Source organism: Fistularia commersonii, chromosome 15 (genome assembly GCF_037954325.1).
Source record: "Fistularia commersonii isolate RoL2024-O1a breed Wild chromosome 15, RoL_Fcom_v1.0, whole genome shotgun sequence".
Classification (NCBI taxonomy): domain Eukaryota; kingdom Metazoa; phylum Chordata; class Actinopteri; order Syngnathiformes; family Fistulariidae; genus Fistularia; species Fistularia commersonii.
The window spans coordinates 13,976,776-13,998,734 of record NC_141298.1 but is presented as its reverse complement, the minus strand read 5'-3'; the positions used below and the strand labels follow the sequence as shown (position 1 = coordinate 13,998,734).

General features: G+C 44.3%; 1 protein-coding gene across 1 annotated transcript in view; it reads right to left on the bottom strand.

The window, feature by feature from the left end:
• cblb (Cbl proto-oncogene B, E3 ubiquitin protein ligase) overlaps positions 1-19,013 on the bottom strand; it is a 67,154-nt gene extending 48,141 nt beyond the window's left edge. Inside the window, exons 1-3 of the mRNA XM_086160673.1 lie at positions 18,765-19,013; positions 17,402-17,579; positions 15,860-16,110 (exon numbers count right to left, since the gene is read on the bottom strand). Of these exons, the coding sequence (XP_086016799.1) occupies positions 15,860-16,110; positions 17,402-17,569 (419 nt within the window). The 5' untranslated portion in view covers positions 17,570-17,579; positions 18,765-19,013. The remainder of the gene's footprint in view (positions 1-15,859; positions 16,111-17,401; positions 17,580-18,764) is intronic.
• Positions 19,014-21,959: the final 2,946 nt, after the last annotated feature.

Genomic DNA, 21,959 nt, shown 5'->3' with positions numbered 1-21,959 from the left:
GTCACTCGTCGTCTCTGATCGGGCGAGAGGCTCGGTTCACCCCTGACCGGTCGCCAGTCGACCGCATTCACGCTCTCACACACACATCTGGGCAATTTAGGGTCTCCAATACTGCATGTTTTAGGACTCAACGCGGACATCAGAAGAACATTAAAAAAAAATGCACCAAGAAAGGCCGCCAGTCGGAATCAAACCAGGGACCTTCTTGTTGCAGAATCGCCAACCATACAATACATATTGCAGGGCATAAAAAAGGTGCAAGCGCTGAAATACTAGAGCGATGATGTTGAGAAAACCCATTGAGGTCTAAGATCGAAGCTGGTCGAAGGCGACGGCTTCCCACCTTAAAACTAGTAAAAGTAAACACTTTGAAAAAAGCAGCAATTCTGACTCGGTCCCCTCGATAAATCCGAACGGCGTGAGACAAAATGTTTTTGTTTCATGGGGGATGCGCCCTTTTCCCGACAGCCAGGCAGCGCTTTCTCTAATGCTTCATCTCACACATAAAAAATAGAAATAAAATGAAAAAGAAAACCGACTGACAGGCCCTGGAAATTGGATCGCTGATGGATATTTGTTGCTCTAACTTCAATAAACTCTTTCAAGGAAAAGACATGTTTGGTCAAGTGAAGAGATGGAACAATTTACAACCACTTCCATTCCTGACGACGACGACGCCGCCTCCGCTTGGCCTTTAAATCCTGTCTGAAAATCTGTCAAATGGCTATATAAAGTTCAAATGGAAACAGAATGCGCGCATCGTCACAATAACCTGATGTCAGATTCAAAATGCCGACTCATGCTAAGGATACTGAATTGTAAATATACACTTAGAGGCAGTTACTGAGATAAGCATGGTTTATTCATAAGCTACAATAGCACACTTTGGTCCATCTTTGTATTGCTTTGGTCATCTTATGGCCTTCGTAATGATCAACCCTCTTTCTAAAAGAGAGGCTTCTCTTCTTAGCAGCAAGGTGATTTATATCTCTTATTCTAAAGTGATCAAGTTGTTTCCAGTGATTTGTCCTTGCGTGTAGCCACCACCCGAAAATGACGATAAGTAGGAGTCATTTTTTTATTCGCCGTGGAAACGAGGACTGCGTATTTTTCCTGTGCGTGCAGACACACTGGGCCGTGTGTGCCGACAGAGCCGAGCCCATCCTGGTAATTTCATGCTCTTCCAGTCACCATTAGGCCTCTAATCAACCTGAGACCGGCCAAAAACTCTCCATTGGGATGCAGGGGGGAAACGCTGCAGATGCTTACATAACAGTTGTGATTTGAGCCTGTGGTGTGAAGTCCTCCGCTACAAAAACACCAGCGACAAAAACAAAAACTAGGAATCACTCCGGATTTTAAAGTGCATTGAAAACGAATGCGTTGCATCAGGACATCGCAGCTCTTACTGAAAAATCTCGGATCCATTTTTTTTTTTTCACGCCAAACACGTTATGTTAAAGAGCGAGTTGATGAGTTCAAAGAGCAGACGGTCCTCTGCAATCTCATTCGACATGGTTCGGTGACTTGGACTTCCTCGTGTGTCCTTGCCATGGCTTGTGCCATTAGAGCGGTTGTGTAATCTGCCTCGTTTGCCGAGCGCCCCGGGAAAGCCATTCATTAGGGCTAATGTACTCAGAGTGGTTGGATCAGGGTGGGCCCGAAATGTTGGCTCACTTACAGTTACAGACGTACTTTGATGGCTCTGCAACCTGCTTTTAAACCCGGCCCGTCATCAGCCGACCAAATGAATCCAAAACCTTTTCAAGAACAAACCTTGAGTGAAAAGCTTTCAGCTTTCAACAGACCTTTTTTTTTTTTTTTTTTTCTCTCAACAAAGCGGAAAATTTGCTCCCTACAGCCTCCGTCGTGCTGTGGTGACACCTGCACAAGTGGAGGTCAACCGTTCAGCAACTCCGTTCCTACGGGTTTCCTGTCACCTGAGCCATATTCTTCTTCTTTCGGCTTTTCCCTTCAGGGGTCGCCACAGCGAATCAACTTTCTACGTCTAACCCTTTTCTCTGTATCCTCCTCTCTCACCCCAACTACCGTCATATCCTCTCTCACTACGTCCAGGCGTCTCTTTGGTCTTCCTCCAGACCTCTTGCCTGGTAGCTCCAATTCCAGCGTCCGTCTATCAATATATTCTCAATCTCTCCTCTGTACGTGACCCAACCATCTCAGTCTGGCTTCTCTGACCTTCTCTCCAAAACATCTAACATGTGCTGTTCCTTTGAAAGACTCATTCCTGATCTTATCCATCCTGGTCACTCCCAAAGAGAACTCAACATCTTCATCTCTGCAACCTCTAGTTCTGCCTCCTGTCTTTTCTTCGGTGTCACTGTTTCTAGGCCATACAGCATCGCTGGTCTCACCACTGTCTTGTACACCTTTCCTTTACCCGTAACACTTTTCTCCACCCATTCCAACCTGCTTGGACCCGTCTCTTCACCTCTTTTTCACACTCTCCGTTACTCTGGACTGTTGACCCAAAGTACCTGAAATCCTCCAGCTTCTTGATCTCTGTCAAGACCTGAGGCATATCCCTATTTGAAATCTGTTATTCCTCTACAGCTCACCACCAGAATGCTCCATTTAATGATAAAAAGTCATATATAATTTCACATATTCTTTTAATTAAATACGATTTTAAAAATATTTAAAAAACCAACACAAGTCAGCGCCCCTTCTTGATTAAACCATCCTGTATTTTTACCAACATATCTGAAAATATGGTGTCACCCAGGCTATATCTACAAGCTTGAACACATCTCATCCCGACAAGAATTCTGTTGTATGCTTCATATTTCAATTAGCTTACAAAATTAAAAGATCAATCAATGCCATTTGATTCTCCTCTCACGGAAATGCATTAAGCAATCTAATAACTGACAGTCTCGATCGCTGCCTAAACCCTACCTGAGCTTAACTCAGCCATGCGGCTGTTTGGTGAGTGAACTTCAGCGCACTAGACGGAAAGTAACTTTAAATTATTCAGTGGTGGACGTGGATAAGAATAGAAAACAAATCTGGTTTAAAATCATTCCAAATCGGCCCGATGTCACAGAAAGTTTCGCGTCAGAACTTGAAGTCAAGAGGCGGGATACACTCTGGACTGGTCGCCGGTCAATAGCAGGGCCACATATACAGACAGACAACCATTCACTCGTACACTCATTCAGGGCAATTTTTTTCAAATTAATCTGCCCCATGTTTTTGGGCTGTGGGAGGAAACCGGAGAACTCGGAGGAAACCCGCGCAAACATGGGGGAGAAACTGATATCCCACAGAGAAAAGGTCCTCTTGTTGGAATCGAACCAGGGTTCTTCATACCGCCAGGCCGGGATTTGATATTATCACTTCTATAAGGGGTGGGCAATTATATAAACATTTCTTATTTAATTTTTATGTGCAGGCCAACAAGGTATCATGAAAATTGAACAAACTGAAAATTTCAATTTCCATACAATCCATACAAATTTAAAGAAAAAAGAAAAAAATAAGGAGTTTCAAAAATCAATCTTGGTTGAGAATACTTTAATCAAAATATTCAGAGAAATTAGTTTAGCGGAAGATATAAAAGCAAAACAGGCAGGATGCTGGCCATAAAACGCCCAGGTCTGATCTATATTTTAGTCAATATTAGTAGTGACTTGGCAGAATATTAGTAGTGACTCAATCTCTAATTGGAAAGGGGTCGGGTTCGTCACCAGGTTTGGACGATATTTACAACATTTATTGGTCAGCACTCGTTTCTTGAGAGTGAACTGAGGCCGGGTTGAATGAAAAATGCATGTGTGTGTGTGTATGTGTGTGTGTGTCTTACTGAGTGAAAGACGGGGACCTGCTTGACGTGGAGGTTTTGTCTGGGACTTGAGATAGGGGTGATCATGAGGACTAGAACCCTGAGGTAAAAAGCCCAGGGATAGGGACAGATTGAGCCACTGTTCTTTTGTGTGTGTGTGTGTGTGTGTGTGTGTGTGTGTAGTTGTGGGTTTGTTCATGTTGCACAGAGAAAGAGCAGAGTGGCCGCGGGGGGACTTCAATGGCTTAACAAAGAGAATAAGACACAGATGAGATGTCTATCACGTCTTCTACATGCTGCTTTTGCCACCAGACAGAATATGAGCTGGGAGCCGAGCCGCCGGCAGACAAGGAACAAACAGCTCTGACGAAGGTGAAGACGAGAAGGGTAAGGAGAGGTGTGGGAGGATGACAAGAAAGTGCAGGTCGAAGCGGGGAGACAAGTGATTGATGCAAAAACGGGAAAAAAAGAAGAAGGTGGGCATTCAGTGAGCTAAGTTTATTCATTTATTCAGGTGAATTGTTTGCCACGGAGCGCGACGCCAGAACACCACTTTGTTTTGACGCCGAGAATGGGGGGGGGGGGGGGGTATTCAAAGCAAAAACTCACGTCGTAATGACCGGTGGAAAATCGGCAAGGGGCAGTCAAGTGAAAACATGCAGCTGTCTGCAAGCAAACTCGATGCCAGTCAAGGATTCTATTTACCAAAATGGGTGCACGAGATTTTTCCGGGATGGTGATGAAGTAAACTTGACTTCCAGATGAAAGCGAAATATATAAATCGTTGTGACACGGGTGGCATCATCATTGGCATCCGTGAAGTATTTCTCACCGAGTCCTGTTTTCCCGTGCATTCGTCGAGCGTACATTCATAGCACGTCTTACGGCGGACACGGGGGGAGGGGGGGGCGGAGAAAAAAAAGGCAAACTCATACGCTGGCAGTCGGCTGAGGGGCATTACCATATTTAAAAACCTGCTTTTACAAGCAAATTTGTGAGCAAAAGTAGTAGGGAGGTCAGAAAAGGCAGTGGAAGCACAGAAAATAGTGCATGTATTTATTGCAGCCCCACTTGGGTTATTTAACTGTTAGATATCAAACAACCGTGCACTGTACACGGCAATTTACACGTCTCTGCTTTTCTTGCATCCAAGCCATGACCAACCAAAAGAATCTCATCTTGGTTCGGGCTTTGGTGCCACAGAGTTCAAATCTGGGTAAACGCTCCTCTATCTCTCCAACAACAGGGGAGTCCATAAATTACATGAAATGCCTCCAGGAGCCGCATTGCAGCCTTTTTATGACACCTTGACGGCAACAATAGAGGGGAATATCTATTGATCCACATCTTTCAATTGTGGAAAAAAAACATCATCATAAAAGAAAGCTCCCATTAGCTTCTGCTTACGCTGGGGAAAATATAAGAACACCAGAGCAGTTGCAACATGGCTTTATAATACGCAGTAATTATAGAAATTCTAATGTTATCCGTCTTCGTTCCATGTCTGTTTATGTAATGTAAAGGTCTGGAACCCTTCCCGGCATGCACTGTGCGAGCGGAAGGGCAGACAACCGAGAAGCACGAGTGAAAAAAAAAAAAAAAGCTCACTTTTCCATTTTGGGCATATTTAAGTTTCAAATTAATCTCAACTGACAGAAAGAGGAAAAAAAAAGAAAAAGAAAAATGCAAACTCTATATAGAGACCTGCTGCAATCCACGGCAACGAGTGGGTTTGAGTGAGGTGTGATTCAGGCGGTAATTACAATCCTTTATTAGGTCACCGCAGAAGAGGAATATGTCACAAGTGAATTTCACAAAGGCGATACTCCTACGTATCCATTCCATACAACGCGTGTCAGCACATTCAGACAAGACGTTAGTCAGAGTGCATGTACACGCAGCGCAAGAACCCGTACCGCACACACAAACACACAAACATATCCCGGTGCTTTGAACCCCTTTTTGGTTCCTAACTGAAGCTCTCTGGTTTCCTCCTCTGGTGCTCTGCTTCCTCCCCAGATGGTTACACTGTCTGGGAGCTTACTCATCTTAGCCTTCCAGGGGAAGGTGTGACATCATCTCATCAAAGAAGCTATTCAAAATGCACCGATATGCGAGGGCCTGCGTAAGATCGGACCACAGAACTACTAATTTGGTCGAACGCGATACACGGCGGATCTCCTTTTAATGAAAGAAGTACCGGATAAAAAAAACATATATATAATTTAAAAAAAAAAAAAAAAAAAAAAAAAACAGCAAGGTTGCTGCAAAACAATCCTGAGCGGAGACAATGAAGAGTGGCGAGATTATTCACCAGGAAGCACTTCCTGTCCTTTCAGCTCTGCAGCACAACTTCATGCACCAGTATTAAGAACCAGAACCTTAAGATAGATGAAAGATTTTGATCTCAAATAAGAACTGCATGACAGGGTTCTGTTTTTGTTTTGCATGTTTCTTCAAAGTCTTTTAAGCTCCCGAAACGCTGTATATAAATTGTGCTCAGCTGAATGTCGCCATGGTTGTGATGTGAAATTGGGAGAATGCAATTTAGATCGTAAAGACGCGGCGCTCACGTTGACATGAAGCGATTTTAATTTTAGCCCGGCGTTTTCACCCGATATGAGAAATAGAAAGCAACGAAACTTCTTAACAGTTTGTCCCTCGAGCGAGGAACTGTCAGTCATGCTTAAGACTCCATTTGCCGTCTGGAGCTTCTCAAAATGTCTGTGGAATATTGAAAAAAAAAAAAAAAAAAAAAAAAAACAACTTGTCAGTCGTGGTAATATCTTTCGCATGTGATGTGAAACTTGAAAAACTTCCATATTCTTTTCATTTCTAATTAATTACTATTTATATTTTTTATATTTTATAGTTATATTTTTTGACTTTGGCAGTGATGGCAGGCGAAAAATTCCATATTGGCTGCATGACCAATTTCTGTATTCATGAATTAATTACCCGACCGTACGTTGTGCTTTTTTTTCAAGTGAATTCAGTTCGAGTTAACTAAAACATCCGTTATTTTTTCCACGTTACCCGTCGTCATGACAGCAGAAGAGGGACACCCTTTGATGCGAGGGAGACGCAATGTTGCATCCAGCTTCGGGGGAGATTTCTACGAGGACGCGCGGTAATGATGCTCACTTTGAAAACGCTTTTAAGACGGCGGCGCCTTCGTTCGCAGACGAAAAAGATTTAAAGCCAAGGGTCCTATCAAGATTAATCTCTTCCAAATTGCAGGATGATGAACTTGCTCTGAGCTCCCGTGGAACCAGAGGCGGCAAATCACAAATCAGATAAGAAAATGTTGATATTTAATCTCCCTCCGTTCTGTGCACAATTCACTCCTCGCAGAATACGAGTATAAAAAAAAAGTCCAAAAGACCTTTTCTGTGTGTATTTGCGGAAAGAGCCGAGTGGCTCCGTTTGACCCTGATGAAAATGTTACAAAATACTGAATAGATTCCTGCGCGGTGACTCATGGGTTATTGGCTATCAGATTGAGGCGGGCAAGTCTGATGAATCAGGGAGAAAGGGAGGTCAGATTGTCTTTTATCTGCAACACCCTGCCTTCTGGCAAAAAGAATTGCACTTTTAATCCGGCTGATTTAGAGACAATCACTTTAGGTAGCGGCTAAAGCCGCGCTTGTCAGGCCGGCTATAAAACGCTCCACTGTGCAAATCACTTCAGAAGTGCTCTATGGCTGTATGGCAGCAGGGCAAGAGAGAATAAATGCATAATCACACTGGTATTACAGTGCTTTAGGAAAGTATCAAATAAATGGAATATGCCATCCAACATATACGTATATATACATATATATAAATATATATGTATATGTAGCGCTGGTACAATATTGAGTTGAAAAAAAAAAAGGTACTGATTTTGACAGTAGGGTAGACTCACAAACACACCATGGCAACATTTCTGCGGTCAAGCTGTGATATGAGATGACTGTGAGACCCATTGATCCACTCTATATATACCTGGGTTATTGACAGTTCTGCAATAGTTATTAGTATGGTTTGATTGTTTTGAATGTTTTCCCTGTTTAAGATCAATACGATTGCTTTTCATGTTTTCTAGGTTTGCATTTTTAGTTTCTGAATGACTCCCACTGTAGTATCTGTATCCAGAAAATGCATCCACCACAGCCCTCCGCTCACACAAGCCTATCATTACAAACTAAAACATCATTTTCGCTTGCAGTCGCTGACTTCCTGCGGCCGCCTCTCCTCGCACGATATCAGCACAGCTTGGCCGGGCTTTGAAAGATTTTTTTAGCTGTTGATGTTGGGTTTTCTTTGTTATCATTTATCCATTATTTATTCATGGTGCCTATCCTGCACTCAGGGTTGTGGAGGCGCAGGAGACTATCTCAGCTGTCATTGGCCGAGAGGCAGGATTCCCCCTGGACGGGTCGCCAGTCCGTCACAGGGCCACATATACGGACATACAACCATCCACTGTGTCACTCACTTATGGTCTCCAATGAACATCTTCCATGTTTTTGGACTGCGGGAGAAAACCAGAGAACCCGGAGAAAATCCACGCAGACCCGAGGAGAGCGCACGGAAAGGCCCCCTGTCGGAATCCAAAGGGGGACGTTCTCATGAAAGCACCGCGCCACCATGCCATCCTATGCTATTGTCTTTTTCTGTTTTTATTTTAATTGTGGATTGTGGGCAAACTTCCAGAACTGCTTCTAGATCAGTTCTGCTTCTCCTTTGGTTGTGAACTAGATACTTGCACTGTGGGTAGTATCTGGGTAGAGCTGGGTCTGTTTTTTTTTTTACATTATATTACATTGCAGTAATTTGGCAGACGCTTTTATCCAGAGCGACTCACAAGAAGCGCAATTCAGTCACCGAAGATCCAAAGTACCAGTATTCGGAAGTCAGAAGTGACCACTCAACCAAAAAGCCATCTCAGAACCATGTACATACATACATTCATTTCATCCTTTTTTTTTTTTTTTTTTTTTTGGCGGTGGGGGGGTTGGGGGCTAAGTGCGAATAGTAGGGTAGTGCTTGATGAAAAGGTATGTTTTCAGCTCACTTTTTAATTTTTGTGTGTTGGTTGTTAGTCTGTCTTTACTGCATCGGTTTTATTCATGCATTTTAACCCGAATATACTGTGGGCTGAGTTATCAGAGGACTATGTAGCAGCCTTGCAGTGTAATTAGGCTTAAGAAGAGAAAGGGCTGCATGGAAAACATCTCTGCTTTTGCACAACGATCCCCGGATTTCAAAGTTCATTCTGAGTGTTAGTCGGAGCTTTTTGACGAACGATCACCGCGCGGAAGAACGCCCTCTCCGTCGGATCGTCCTTGAGAAAAAAAAAAGAAACGGAAGCCGATTGTGACTTCGGCTTGGGATTTGTAAGTCAAAAACGGAGCTGATTTAAATGGGAACTCTTGTGTTTTACAGCTCAGCCTCGACAAATGACATCTCATGCGGTGAACTGATCCGGCAGCAGTGAGCTATGAATGCCGCGGCTCTCGTGTTTGTCAATGTCATTTTCTGCTGCGGTTGCACGGCTCTCTCCAGAGAGGAGTTTTCAATTCAGAGAGGGTGAACATGGATGAATTGGGAAATTCATCAGAGACTCTGACCCTTAACTGCCGAGCACATTTCAGATTGATCATGTCTTTTCCACGTGGAGACTCCTTCCCCTCCGTAACTAAAAACCTTCGCTCCAGCAATCCGGAGTAGTTTGGTCCGGTCTTAAGTGTTACGGTGCCGCGAAATAAAATCAAGGAAGCTAATTTGCCTAATTAAGTGAAAGTGCCTGGAGACATTGCATATGGGCCTTTCTGCTTTTTTAAATTCAAAAGATGCTTTAGCAACAAATTGGTCTTCAGATTAAGTGGCAGGTATAACTTCAAGGTTAATTAACTCAAAGAGCATTTAAAGTAGTAAGTCCCTGTACAAATTTAAGTCTCTCGCAATTTTGTTTCCACGTCGGCCACGTCCTGATTAATATTCCAATCACAGTCTCGGCTCGGCATGTGGAGAGACGGATGCTGTACGGCTGGGGGGGGATGGGGAGGGGGGGGGGGGTTCAGGTGGTCAGATGTGACGGCTGCGGCAATGAAGACAGAGCGACAAAGCCGGGGATCCGGGGGTTCGGGATGGGGGCACGGACATCAGATGGCTTCAAATGAGGTGAAACCCCGAGAAGTGTTCGGGGCCGATCAGAGCAGTTAATCAAGCGTTTGTAACAGGCTCGACCGGAGAGGCCGCCGCAGAGAAACAGCAGGGCCCATATGGGGAGCCCCGTCCCCGGAGACGGATGCAATAGCACATGTGAGATCACTTTGCTGTTTCCTGAAAGAAAAATCTCCTCCTTTCATCTCCATTTGTCAGGGGATAATGTGTGTTGTGTAAAACATAAAGTGTAAGCTCGCGCACACACATCCCGGTTCAAAACTACAATTCATCAACATCATTTCGGGACTTCTTTTCATTAACTTCCGATGATATGTGACAGCCCACAAAGGGCAATGTGAATTATAGAATTATAATCGTAATTCAATTTATTGATTGTCAAAGAAACCGAAAAAAAAAATCAAAAGAAATAAAAAGAAAATTGCAAATCAATTCGAATGCGAAAAAAAAAATGCAATTTACAATCACAACATCTTATGACAAAAGGTTAAAGTGCTATTAATAAGAACAAGCACACAATTCTGCAGATACTAGTTGGAAATGGCGCTTTGTTCCTGCGAGTTTTCAGCAGTTCTCGCTGTGTCACTTTCTTAACGTCTTCAGCAGCCACCGGCTGAGAAACTGGAAGCATTTGCAAGCCACGGTGCGCTTCATGTCGCAATACGCCGGCCGAGGGAACAGTTTTGGACCCGCCACATAACAAAAAAAAAGAAAAAAAAGAATTTAATCCAGCCTGATATATTCACGGGCTGGAATTCCAGGTGAGCTGACGCACAAATCGAGCAGAAAATGTACCTTCTTATCTCCTAGCTGAGCTACGAAACTATGACATTTATTTATCGCGTTGAGGACGTACAAGGTAACGTTCTCATATGGATTAGAAATACATTTTTGAGCTAAAACAAGAGCAGTATCTAGGGGGAGTGGGAGGGGGAGGGGAGGGGGCAACAACCTGGAATATCTTGGAGCTCGAATGTAACTTCTGGTGAACCCCAAAGCTTTGTTATTTGACAGAGAGATACTCATTCATCCTCGCATGTGACAAAGAGAGTGTCAGTTCTTTGGCCGGTCGGCTTTCCCTCTTTTAACTCCTTCACGGTCACGGAGTCGGTCGAGGACAGTTTAAAGACGGGTAAAAGATGGTCTTTTCACCGGGTTACCCCGGTCACCTCCAAAATTAGTCACACAACTATCTCGGATGGATGGGGTCGGGATGCGCGTCATTTATAAAAAAAAAAGTCCCGCACACATTTCTCACACATTTCTCACACATTCTCTTCCTGTGCTTTCATTTGATTTTTTTTTTTTTTTTTAAACAAAACTTGAGCTCAAAGAGGAATCAAAGTGTATTAAATGTTGTTTTAAGGAGAAAATGTTTTCTCACACAACTAATGAGACTTCAGCATACATGTCTCTTCTACTGCTTTGAAGAATTCACTTCATCCATCGGAGAAGCAGAGACCCAACTGTCAACATTTGCTCCAATTTATGTTCAGTCTTGTGAAAACAGGTGACTTATACCAACTAATAATGCTTGTTTAAACCAAACTCAAATGTAAAAGGAAAGCGTGTCTCAGTGAGAGGTAATGAGTTGGAGGTTTTGGTTGACGACATAACAAATAAGTGACGCAAATAGAGATTCGCTATGAATACTTTGTCGGCGGGTTTGGGATTCGTCCTCCTTTACTGTCAGCGTGGCTGCGAGTTGAAACGTCGCTTTCAACGGGAAAGACCGAGCCAACGCAAGCAGGGTTCACCGGGGACCGAGAGCCGAGGAGGCAATTAATGACCGAGACCGGAGAGAACGCGAGCCCGCGGAAGAGAGCGAGAGAGAAATAAGAGAGGAGCAGAAAGACCACAAAACTGCTGCTCGACTATTTTCGAAGTCAACCGAAAAGGAAATATATGAACAGGATGTAAAGTGCAAGGGGATTTTCCCTTCGCTCTGCACGCGTGCATGAGACCTCCTGTAAATTACAGGGGGCTAAATGATTTCTTGTCCTCTGGAAATTACAGGTAAAAAAAATAAAAATAACGACAACATACATTCAGCCGCACGTGGCAAAGGCAAGCTTATGTTACGCTTTTTGCTGTCTTTGCCATTGAGGAGTTGTTGCTTTGCACTGTGCTTGACAATCACCCAAATAAGGTTTGACAACCTCGTCATTCTCCTTCTTCCTGCCTCGCTCGCCTCGCATCCGCTGGGCCGCTCAATACTAAGTGATCATAATGCGCTTAGGTCAATTGTAAAGGAGGAAATTATGCGGGCTGTGAATCTCCTGATGCTCCTAGTGGTCGGTCAAAAGAGGCGGTTTAACATTTCGGTTTTATCCGAATGGATTGAAAAGTCTCTCATGGCACGGCGGGGAAATGATATTCTTGCAAGAATGCAGGTTGATGCAGAGTATGAATGGTAGCATGAAGCTAAAAACAACAACGGCATCAAGAGGAGATGCAACTCATACGGCTATAAAAGGACAACATTGTTGACTCTTTGCTAGATATGCTCCTGCTCTCTACTCCGCCTCCAGCTCTGGTTCCCCTCTCTCTCACCTCTCCATCTTCACCTCCCACTCAATGATCTGAGTCAATCAGGCAACGGAAGGTGAGGGAGGAAGGGGAGGGAGGTGGAGAGACTCGCTGCTCGGGCCTCATCCTCCAATGTCTTTGTGACAGCCCCAATCCTGTAGGTTTTTAAAACGAGGATTTATTCCCTTCGTGGTCTCTCTGACTGGAATGGCAAAAACGCCGCAGTAATGATACCGTAGCGTTAATACATGATATAAAATGTATCTGGGAATGTTGCAGTCAAGCTCCGTGGAGTCGGGCATCATGACAAACAATCACAGCGGAGGGAGAACGGCTGCAAAGAAAAGGGCCAGCCGGTGACTAATGAGCTCCATTCTGTATCTCAACTCTCAGGTATCATCCTCCTTGAAACTGATATGCCTCTAGTGAGCGTTGATAGCAGGAAGTTTTTCATGTGTAGACAATGACAGCTTTGGTTGACGGAGTGGTTCGGCGGCAGTAGGAGAAGAAAGCGAGGGTGACAATCATGAAAAGAGTACGAAACGTGAGACTCGATCAGAATAGCCTTTAGTAACAGTAACCTAAAGAAATTCTTGCTGTTTATTGGAGAGTCTTTTCAGTGCTGTCACCGACAGAGTGAAAAGAATCTTTCAGGAAAAGGTGGCCCAAACTTTTAGCACAAAAGCATTGGGGCAGGAGGTCCAGGTGACACAGGACCCTTGACAACCTCTGCATCTGAACCGGCTGTAGTCACGGCTTCCCTTCGCAAAATATATATCAACAGATTCTGCTTCTGCGTCCCTGAATCTGTTCAGTATTAAGAAATGAACAGAAAGGATTGGTGACTGGCAAAGCTCCGGCGTACCGTGGAGAGGGTACTCAGAGGCCGAGGCCCTGGGGTAAGAGGGAGGAGGTGTGAGCCCACGCTACCCCTAGACATCCCACCACACAGTCAATGCTTTTTGTGTCCTGACTCCAGTGGTCAGTCAGCAAAAAAAAAAAAAAAAAGAAAAACCACCCACGGCCCAGTACATTCTGGGCAGGTTGCCATCCTTGACAGAGTAGAAAACTGAGTAGATGAGGGCTGTGACGACAGACGACCAGAATGCCAACTCAGATGGGTGAGTCAGTATTCTGATCATCAACATGTAATAACACAATGGGATTATTACCTACAGATGTCGATAAAACTGGATAAATATTCTTTCTAAGTCACACATCACAAAGGGACCACATGAGAACGTGAATACAGTCAAAGCGGCTGGATTTCAATGTAGCATTCTGTGAAGTGGTTACCAAACAAAGACACTTCTTTTTTGCTAATAATCGCAATGCTAATTTGGTCCAAGTTTAAACAGCAGTCAATAATTGCACCTTCTTCGGAGTCGGAAGTGTAACCATGTACACTTGAACAAACATGACGGCTCGTCGGACGATCTTTCCAGAGGGATGATCTTTGCCGAGTAGCTATAAAGTTTTTACACGGAAAACGTGCGCATCTCAAGTCATAATCGACGTCGAGGGATCATGAGAGAGAAAAGGCCGACGACGGTGTCTGCCGTCATAGAAACACAGACTTTGAGACACGAGGCCATGACACGCACAAGGGCCTCTGGGCTGTGAAATCCTCAGTGCCGACTTCCTGTGGCTCTGCAGCGCTGCACACTTTACCCAAGGGAATTTCCCATCGTTCATGCTGTCATGGCGTTTCGATGCTACACCCGCCCCCAAATCAGACTTGGAAAAGGTGAGAAACGTGGCTGAACTTGTCATCGCGTTAAGCCCGTAAGAGTTCAATTCCTTGGAAAAAAAGCCTCGCGGTCTCTCGCACTCAATCACTTACCGGCTGAAGTCAATTAAGAGCGTGAGGGATACGGGGCTCCGTTCGCCGGAGTGACACTGAGCTGCACCGAAAAATGTTAAATCTTTTTATCCTGTCTCATTAGATCAAGGTAAGGCTTTGTTTCGTTTCATTTCATCGACAATATTTACAGCACTCGAACGCTTAATTGACGAGGCAAAGTAAAGAGTTACCGTTTGGCAAATCAAATCACCGAGCCACTTGTGAGTTCTAACGCGACCGAAAAAAGGTCTTCCCACTTTGCGATCTCGGTGGCTGGAAAAGCACTGCGTATCTTTGATGTAAATGGGAAAGAACCCCCCTTCCCCGAGGGGAAGCACCCCTGGGGTTTTGGCTAATCCAAATGTGGCTCTGCCCTCGTATTCAGCCTCATGTTTAATACATGTCACTCCCAGCAAGCGAGTGACAGTGAGGGTGACGAGCCAGCCGTGCGCAGACCACCGGGCAACATCACAACAAAAAGTCCCGGCGCCAGGCATCGTTATCATCATCATCACCGAAATCATGTTATCAATAATGATGCCGAAAAGATATTTGATATGACTCAAACATTATGAATAATTTATTCATTATCTACACCGCTTATCTTGCAGGCTTCAGACTTGCAGGGGTGCCTGCAGCCTAACCCAGCTGCCATCGTGCAAAGGGCGGGGTTCGCCCCGGACCGCTCGCCAATCGGTCGCCAATCGACCTCCTGCGTGATTCTGGACTGCCAGAGGAAACCAAAGGAAACCTGGAATCAAACTTTCTGTCCATGAGGCAGAAACGCTAACCACCGGGCCACCGTACCGCCCAATACTGAATAGGTTCTGATAAAATAAAGGCATAAGTAGTGAGAGAAGTCATGTAAATAAGATATGGATATAATTACTGAAGTGCTCCTTTGGTTGTTAGCAAATTCACAAATACAAAATGTCCATTAAAATCAAATCGATTGAAAAAAAGGTAAAATAAAGACCTGAAACATTAGATTCAAGTATGTTGAAATTTAAAAAAACTGTTTTTCATCCCACAACAGGGCCACCGTACCACCCCGTTTGGAATAGGTTCTAATAAAATAAAGGCATAAGTAGTGAGAGAAGTAATGTAAATAAGATATGGATATAGTTACTGAAGTGCTTCTTTGGGTGTTAGCAAATTCACAAATGCAAAATGTCCACTAAAATCAAATCGATTGAAAAAAAGGTAAAATAAAGACCAGAAACATCAGATTCAAGTATGTTGAAATTAAAAAACTGTTGTTCATCCCACAACCTCTATATCGTCCCTCTAACTGTATTTGCGCAGCCGCGACTGAGGAAACCTCACAGGATTACTGTCTCTTTCCGAGGGGGTTTTCAAGTCCAAGTTAATGGCAGATCACTTTGCTTTCCTGCTGCGGACGACAACAACCGCTGTTTCCTGTCATCCACAAGCTCCCACAAAGTAAACCATAAGGGAGAGGGGAAACAGCAGAGGTTATGTTTTTCTTTAAAAAAATAAGAAGCTCATACCTGTCCTGGGACTGCTCCTCATACATCCTCTCCTTTCCCTCCTTGAAGAGTCGAATGGCTCGCTTGGATTTCTTCATAAGGCTATCGATGTAGATTTTAAAGTACTCGTTCTCACTGAGCTGCGTGAGTCTCTGGTTCTCCTCGTATTTGCCCAGTATGAGCCGAAGGTGCTGGTATGCGTCAGGTAAGATATCCAGGATGTAGGGTGGACTGTTTTTCAACTGGAGCCTTGGATTTTGGCAGAGGCGGACCTGTGACGAGAGCAAATGTAGAATAAATGTGTGCCCGACGCCTCGGGATTTGGTTTTGTTTCTTGCGCGACCCAAATGAAGCAGAGTCTGATGACAGAGCGGGATCTGATAAGGGTGACAATTTTGCTGACTCTTTGTGAGACCTCTTGAAATAGAGCTATGCGGGCCTCCGAAGAGCCCAAATATAAGTGAACTTTTTTCAAGACAAACTCAGGGATGTAACGGAGGTCAGCGATGTCAAGCACATGATGGAAATCTGTTTTTCACTACACACCTACGTCCTGTCAGGAAAAGGGACCATATATACTGACCACCATCTCAACATGGGAGGCACATATTCACTCATCAAAAAAAAAAAACCTGCTTTAATGACTTGCATGCGGTTAATGTGCAGTGAATCTTCTTTGGGAAATTAATCCCTTCAATATATTCTATAAATAAAAGTCTATTTCTCTCATTTAGGGCATGTGTTGTTGGTGTTCACTTTCAACTGGGATCTTTTTCCATTGTTCCCAAAACAGTACATCGATTGCCATCATAAGACAATATCTAATAATGTCGAACAATCATTCATTATCTATACTGTTTGTCCTGCACTTAAGGTTAGGGGGGATGCCGACGATTACAGCCGTCATTGGGCGAGAGGCGGGGAAAACATCCTGGACCATTCCTCCATCAACCACAGGCTCGCATATAGAAACACACAACCATTTACTCTCTCATTCACAAATCTGGGAAGTTTAGGGTCTGAAATGAACCTACTGAAAGATTTTGGACTGTGGGAGGAACCCAAGGAGCCCGGGGAAACCTGCAAATCCACACAGGAGGACACCCAGTCGGGATCCAACAGGATTGCCGTGAGAGTGAATCTCTAACCACCACCATGCCTTCAACATCAATTTTCACCTTCCTTACAACTTCTGTTGTTCACAACAAACTTCCTTATTTCCATTTCACAACGGTCATTTCTACAACCCGTAGATTTCAGATATTATTTGCTGGCAAAGGCTGCATGGAAATATGGAAACGAAGGCGACCGAGCCAGCCAGTTCCTCTTCCGGCTCGGGCTCTGGGGCAGAACCTCTGGTCGTGTGAACATTTGAATGATTCGGCCACCACATTTATCAACGTCCAATCATTCCGGGACAGGGATCGGTGAGTTACCGGCATGATTCGCACACCGACCCCATCACGGGAAAACTCTAACTTTTGCTCCTGCTCTGGATTCTAGGTCGGATTCATATGAGGCCGCCGTCCGCTCCCATCTGGCACGCAGTCACGACGGACTTACAACTTTATCCATGAGCTTCCAGGTTTTCTCCACAGTCCGCCTGTCAGCAGCGGCCTGCTTCGGTGGACCCACCGCGTCCTGGATGGCATCGATGATGCCTAAAATCCGTCCTTTGCTTCGGTTCGGTCCGCGCCCGCCAGGGTTTCGGCCACTGAGAGCAGTCGCCATTTCCTATACACTGAGACAACGAAAGGACTCGTGTCAAGATTGTTGTTTAACAGCAGATGAAAAAGCAATGAAGTAAACCAGGAAATACATTTCTGTCCGGGTTCTGAGACGTGTTTAAGATAACTCGATTTTCATCAGCTTTTTTTTTTTTTAAAATGAACCAAAAGACAGAAAAAGCGATGCTTCTCTACTGTCCTAAGACCCAGTATGTTCTGTGACGGCGTTTCAACGGCACACACGCGGATCTTCCAACTGCCGGGTCTCTTAAGTACCGTCCGGCGGGTACCTGAAAGGACTCTTTGTCCATCAGTGGTCTCCGGAGGGACCTCCAATTCAGTGTTCATTTACTTACAAGACAGTAACAAGATAAGAGTACAAAATGCTATTCTCATCGCCGGGGTGATGGAGGCCTCTCCGGGGACAAGCATGTATTTTACATATATAACATATATAATTACTCTCAACGCAGAGCCGGCCGGTACGCCCATGCGGGGCCCCGTCGGGGCCCGGCCCATTTTGTCCTCAGCTTCCCCACATCGGTTAGGCCGGGGGGGGGGGGGGGGGGGGCTGTTGATGATGGCCCCTTGATGGGCTCCATATGGGTAATGGTTTGGGGAATGTGGCCCACTTGGGACCCATCCAGTGGCCGTGCCGCTTTCTAAATTGCACGCTCATTTCGAGGCTGTCTAGAGAGTTTTTGCGCTCTCTATTTGGGCCTGAACGACGAACCCGCTCCCGGCCGGCAGCCGGAGCCGATCTCAGTCACATCGTGCCAATTTGAGGGCCCGTCTTTGGATGCCTTGTCGGGGCGGGTGACTTGTCTGACCCGTCCTTGACATGACAATGTGGCGGCCCCCATCTTCGCAACATGATTGTTATTGTCATCTCAATTGCTTTTTTTTTGTTTGTTTGTTTGTTTTGGACACATTTTGCAGCTTTGGGGGCGATATTCCAAGAACAAGTAAACAAAAGCACATGCTTTACTGCAGTGATCTGCCTATGACAGAAATGATTATTTACAAGGTGCTGTGCTGTCAGCAAACAAAGTCCAGTCGCAGAACTGCTGTTCCTGGTTGGCAACACACTGTGACTGAGACAAAGGTGCAGTGAGCCCGGTGGGGATGCAAAACGAAGAAGAAGAAGAAAGAGAAAAAGAAGAAGAAAGAGAAAAAGAAGAAGAAAAGTCCAAACTCACCAAACCTCCGGGGGATGACTGTTGGGATCTCTGGTCAAGTCGGTCCACATTCAGCGCACCAAACAGCGAGGAGTGTCAAGGAAACAGGGAGACAGTGGAAAGGAAAGTATCCAGCGCGCGTAAACCCCGTTCACTTCTCCAGAAAACCCTGCATACTTTCAGGTCGTGGTGGAGAAGCTTAAAGCCGGTTGATGTCGGAGGAGTTTGGATAAACGCGGAGCAGAGAGGTCTGTACACTATGTTTAGTACGATCTCGTTCCCGTGAAGCTGGATATTGTGGGTGTGGGCGTTTCCGCCTACGGTTTTTCAAAATAAACTCCGCAAACGCGAGGAAAAAGGAGCAGCGACTACGAAGCGTTTTGAGCCGCAAATCCAATTTCGCGATTCAAGCGGATCGACCGATCGCGGTACACCGTTCTTGACGCGTCGTTTTCACCAGCGCTTCCCACACCTTTTGCTTTACACCGAAACTTCCGGATAACTTCCGGTTTGGTCCCTCCGCATTCCGTCTAGCTTGACACGTCCGCACCGGCGGTAGGAGGGTCAGTGGCAAAATGAAGCAATATTTTCCAGGAACCGACCGACGCAACAACGGAGGCGGGCGGCCGCCTCATTGGTGCTCGGAGGGGATGTCGGCAGTCAAGTCCGACGGAACCGACAAGCGGAGCGACCTCCGGTTCCACAAAACCCTTGATAATAATTTTAATAACCGTACGTAATAAGAATAATCATACATTTCATATAAGGCGCCTATTTCAACTCTCAAGGACATCTGTACAAAAATATATATGTGTGTATATACAAAATACGCATTTAAAAGAACAATGAAAATGAAATCCAAAAGTTGTTAAAAGGAATAAAATAAAAAAAAAATAATAATTATATTAAAGGGATAACGCAGTCTTTATGAATTAATAGACAATAAAGATGCTTAAAATTCTTAATTTAATTTCCTTTTTTTTTTTTTTTTTTTTTTTCTTATAATAGTTTTGATTATGTAGTTTCCACGTCGTGCTTTTATTTTGGTGGGTAAAGCCCCGTGGGGGGCGCTCGCCTCCGCGCCTGCGCCGTGACGCAGGACGAGGGGCCGCTCCCAGATCAAATCCACGCCACTGCTTGGAACAAGCGAGCACTGTTGTGTCGGAAATGACACACAAGGCGTGTGGGAGTTGGAGAAATGCTCGGAGCATTTGTTTAAATGTATGAGAGAGAACCATAACAATCAGAAAAAGAATAACAGGTTAATAACGCAATGATTTCATGAAGCCGTCCATAGACAAACAACCTAAGGTCAACACGGCGGTTAATGATTAATAACCACAATTACGACGTTGTTATCCTTGTGAAATTTAGGAATATTGAGGTTTCCTCTTCCTCTCCAAAATAAGTTTCCCTTGGACCCCCGTTGCGCTCAGAACCCAGTATTAACACTCCACAAATCACAAACGCCACCTTTCATCCAAAGTAGGTCATTTTATACCTTCCTAAAAGGAAAGTAATTTACATTCTTCTTTCATTTTCTGTCATTAATTATCTCCCGGCGTCTTGGTTCTGTTTTTACAAGAAGTAATTTCATGTATGTCTATTGCTGAATAAAACGTGTCATTTTTGAAAAAAAAAAAAGACTTACAAAAAAGAGGGACAAGGGAATATGCATCACCGAAATTATAAGAAAAGCATTTCAAATTGCCAAGTTTGTGTAATCTTTTGTTGGGATGCGGATGATGTGTATGATTTAGCATCATGTGTGACTGAGGATTTCACTTGAAATATGACTGGATAGAAAACTTGTTGCTGTATTTCACAAGCATTGTAGCCACGCCAGAAAACGGGCCAGACTATTTTCAGTGCAGCTTCAGTAAAAATACCGCAAAAAAAAAAAAGAAAATCAAATATAATTTTCCGAAGAATTCACTGAGATCTTCTCCTCGAATCGGATGTCAGAAGAGAGATTTTGTTGAATAATCGCAAGAATATAAACATAAAATTGTCAAGAATTTCCCTGAAAACGGTTTAATTAAATTCAGAATTTAAAAGTGGGACGGGTCGGCGTCTGTTTGCTGCCTTTGGGCGACCCCTGACCTGAACCCTTGATCAAGAGATTGTACTCCTCTGGACTTTCTCAACTGGTGTGTCAGATAGTTTAAGAATTGAGTTGTTAATTATCTATCTAATGCTGGGCTTGCACTTAAATATTGTCATGGTAGCAGACTCAAAACTGAAAGTCGGAAGAAATTTAACATGTTTTAATGGAGTAGTGTAACGTCCCCGTCATGTCAGTCATTAAGTATATGTTGGTCCTCTGAGATTTTCAGTCATTTCCTAGTCTTGGGCTCACGACGACATCCAATGTGTTTGATATCATCGTAAGTCTTTTGGTCTCTACGACGATGACAACGAATAGACGAGCTGAAACAAAACCAGAAAAATGAAACCTGGGAGACAAATAGTCACCATAGCGGTATTGGTGGCAGGGGCTGTATTTGTTGGCTGAACGGGAATGGCGAAAGACGTCCCGATCAACATGAACCTTCCAGAAGGAGGAGCGGATCGTGGAACTGCGGGCAGAACAGCCTGACGTGGACGACGTCAACTCTCCCAACGAATCGTGACCAATTGGAAAAGGAAAAGCGATGGACTGAAATAGCAGAATCTCTGCAAAATTACCAAGGAAAACATTGCATGTTGGGCAAAAAATTGTGGAAAGAATCTAGTTGCAGTCTTGTAGATAGTGAAGATAGACTTGCAGCAGTGACGTGCAGTCAGTAGAGGCCGGGGAGGCCGGGCCTCACCTGTCATCATGGGAAGAAAAAAATGTAAAATGAAAAAATAAATTAAAATATCTATTCAGTTATTTGTAGTATAATGTTATTTTCCATTTAACTTCACCTTTTTGAGTTGTTGTTTTTTTTTCAAAATCAGAAAAAAAAATTCACAGTAACCAGTGGAGCCCACTATGGATTACGCAATGATTATGCTAACTGTGCTGGCATGCTATGCACTGAGATCGTATTGCTGTCCCTGTGGATGTAAGTATTAAAAATTTCAAACACTTTTAATATATGACCTAAATTTCCTTAGTTTAGCTGATGTGTATAATGTTTCTCGTCAACAACTTTAACATGTTTATTGTGCTGAGCGATCATAAAATGACTGCAAAGAGACATTAAGTGAGGCACGTGGTAACGGTGCCTC